This window comes from Solanum stenotomum, chromosome 4 (genome assembly GCF_019186545.1).
Source record: "Solanum stenotomum isolate F172 chromosome 4, ASM1918654v1, whole genome shotgun sequence".
NCBI lineage: Eukaryota > Viridiplantae > Streptophyta > Magnoliopsida > Solanales > Solanaceae > Solanum > Solanum stenotomum.
The window spans coordinates 24226536-24229983 of record NC_064285.1 but is presented as its reverse complement, the minus strand read 5'-3'; the positions used below and the strand labels follow the sequence as shown (position 1 = coordinate 24229983).

Below are 3448 nucleotides of genomic sequence, written 5' to 3'. Positions count from 1 at the left end.
TATTGTTGCAAGTCTTATGTTAAATACACAAAGGAGAAAGGGGAGATTATACCCTTTTAACTTTACGATTTAGAGCGGATATCCTTGTTTTACATCTATACCTGTTGTTTAATAAATGATGCGTATTTACCCTTTCCGGTTTGAAAATAAAAGACATTGCCTTTAGCAACGGTATCTCTTCATACACCTCATTTAAAATATTAAATGAAACCACACAATTAGTCAGTGGGGAATCAAGCCAATGAAACGCTTCAGGTACAAATTCCAAAGAATCTATAGTATAAAACACAAGGTAAACACTAGTAGGATGTTCATCAGTTTTTTTCCAAAAACCACTTTTTAGCATGAGAATTTCACTGTGTTCTTTGCTATCACTCTTAAGGATTGTATAGTCATCGCTAGTCGAGTTATACCCCAATCCCCAGGTACGAAAGTCCTCTTGTGAAATTTTTGGATTGGAAAGTACCATTTCATCCAACTAAAGTGCACAAGAGAGTTCAATTTATGATATGAAAACACATAAGAGGTTGTGACATGACTACAATTAAAATAAATTTAAGAAAAAGAAGTGACTCATTCATACATAAACAAATACTAACTAATTATTTTTTGGAAGAACAAACTTTATGTATATATAAATCCTTTCTTAATGGCACCAGATTGAGGCCATAATCCATATGGTCCTTTGGATGTCCTAAAGATAGTAGCAAAATGATTCAACTTATTGTAGTAGAGTAGCACATCTCCATGGCTGAATAAAGATCAATACCTTGTATATTAACAATTATATCCAAGATTCTTTGATGCCATAGTATTTCATTACCCAAATCTTAAAACTTTCTTTCATATGATAATCATAATGAGAATAAATACAAAGCATTTCTCCCAACACTAGAAACATCGTGTTTGCTCCACGGGGAGAAAAATTTACTCCAGCAAAGATATTTCTTTGTACACCTCATTTGATAAATAGGGATGGAAATGTAGGTGGTGCGGGTGTGGGTTTAAGGCAATGCGGAGCGTGGCGGATCAATCTCTAAGTGGGTGCAGGGCGGGGCGGAGCGGATCAAAGCCTTGGATTTTTTAAAACTTTGCGGGGGTGCGGGTTTGGGCGGGTCTCCTCCAGTATTGCTTTAGATGGCTGCACATTTTTTTTTTACTTTTTAAAATTGGGATTTAGTTTGAGTTTATTTTTAATTATTGATAAACTTTTGTCAATGGTAAAAATTTAAAAGAAAAAATCTGTCTAGGTTTTCACTTTCTCAAATGATATTTTATCAATTTTGCTAGCTAATAGCCTAATAAAATAGTTTAAGATCAAATTTTAAATTTTTTTAATATAATAATGGTAATTTCTAAAATTTTAAAATATTTGTATATGTAAATAATAATAATAATAAAAACTTAAATGGGGCGGGGCAAATCAGGTTTATTTTGGGCGGAACGGGGCGGGTTGAAAATAGAAAAAACATGGTATGCAGGGCAGAGTGGATTGGGGATTTTGTGGGTTTGACAAAACCCACCCCGCACCGCCCCATTGCCATGATATATTGAATGAAACCACATAATTATTCATTGACAAATCAAGCCAATGAAATGCTTCATGTACAAATGCCAAAGAATTCGTATAAGATGATAAGAGGTAAAAGTCGGTAGAATGTTTATCTATTAATCTCTAGAAACCACTTTTTAGCGCGAGAATTTCACTATGTGATTTGTGATTAATCTTAAGGATCGTGTAGTAATCACAAGTTGAGTAATATCCCAATCCCCAAATAAAAAAACTAAATACCTTAATGGTTGGGAATTAGAGAAATGACAGATATGGAGGGGGCTATTTAAATTAAAAAAGTGACTACTTCAACTATGTAGGAAGTTGATACACTCACTTTTTTTTGACATTATGAAACAAAATATATACAATGCACAATCGAACTCGTTACAACTCTGTAAATCACCCTGTTTGACATTGTAATATACAATCTGAACAAATTTTAGACAGTTCTCTATCTAAATATAAGCAATGAAGAGCTACAATAGATGTAATGTTTCAAGAAAAAGAATAACACTACTTCCAACTACACTGCACCAAAAGTAAATACTAAGCAAGTAATTTTGGTGAGATCAAGCTTTCTGTATAGACAAATCCATCATCCATATCTTCCGGAGCAGATCGAAGCCATAAACCAGATAATTCTTTGGATGTCTGAAAAACACAGCCACGTCCCAAATGTCTGCAACGGAGTAACACTTCACCATCTGAAAACATGTATTCCGGTATGATTGCATAGAGATAGGTACTTCGTATATTAAACAATTGATTCCAAGGTTCCTTGACACCATAGTCTTTCAATACCCAAAATTTGAAATTGTAATTCCACGGATGAGATTGAGTAGAATGAACACAAAGCATTCCTCCTAATACTGAAACACCATGTTGGATGTGACCAACGTCGGAAACCATGAACATCCCATCAGGCAACGGTATTTCTGTGTACACCTCTTTTGAAATATCCAATGAAACCACATACTCTAGTGACAAACCAAGCCAATGAAATGCCCCATGTAAAAATGCCAGAGAGTCCATAGTAGATGACCTCAAGGGGTAAATGCCAGAAGGATGTTTACCAATTTTTCTCCAGGAACCACTTTTTAGTGAGAGAAGTTCACTGCATGATTGGTGACCAACTTTAAGGATCTTATAGTCATCACTAGTTGAGCCATATCCCAATCCGCAAGTAAAATCTAATGCCACTAAAAATCCTGTTTGAGGAAGTATTATTGATTCTCTCGTGGAGGGGTTCCATAGCAAAAGTTTGATGTCACCAAGATATTTATATTCATTAATCCCCAAAAGAGCCAACCCATTGTAACAACAATATATTTTGCAACTCCTTGGTTTATCGCTAGAAGGCCAATCAAGTTCTTGTTGTACATCGTCTACCAGTTGAACTGACGATAAATAAGATGTCAAAGAAGAACAATATTGGAAGGAAAGGTTTTGGTTAACAAGACGAATTTTTTGGGAATTTTGGTTTCTCCAAGCATGATTGAAATGCTTCATCACAAAGTAAGGTTCTGAGATGAACGTCATCCAAAACTTTGAAAGACATTTGAATCGAAAAAGAGACCGCACAGGTAGCCTGCTAAAGATTTCCGTAATTATATCTTGCGGCAAGTGAATTCCCATAGCGCCATCAACATCCATCTTATTTATTTCCTATGAATGTTTCACAACTCTCTTCCATGCATTTAAAAATTGTGCTTAAACATAGGTGGATCTAGAATCTTGAGTTTATGGTTCTAGATTATAGAAAAGGTAAATTGTTGGGTCCTGGAAACATTATTATACATATTAAATAGATTTCTTAACACATATATAAGACTTTTGCCAAAATTAATGGATTTTTCCGAACTCGTAACAATACTATGGCTTCACCCCCCCCCA

The 3448-nt window shown here is 34.9% G+C and overlaps 1 protein-coding gene across 1 annotated transcript; it reads right to left on the bottom strand.

The window, feature by feature from the left end:
- Positions 1-2101: 2101 nt before the first annotated feature.
- Positions 2102-3208, bottom strand: LOC125861373 (F-box/kelch-repeat protein At3g06240-like). Its single transcript, XM_049541291.1, has one exon. The coding sequence runs from the start codon at positions 3206-3208 to the stop codon at positions 2102-2104; it is 1107 nt and encodes a 368-aa protein (XP_049397248.1).
- Between the last annotated feature and the right edge of the window lie 240 nt (positions 3209-3448).

Excerpts from the sequence above, each read along its gene's own strand:
- LOC125861373 (XM_049541291.1), bottom strand. The coding sequence starts at position 3,208 with ATGGATGTTGATGGCGCTATGGGAATTCACTTGCCGCAAGATATAATT.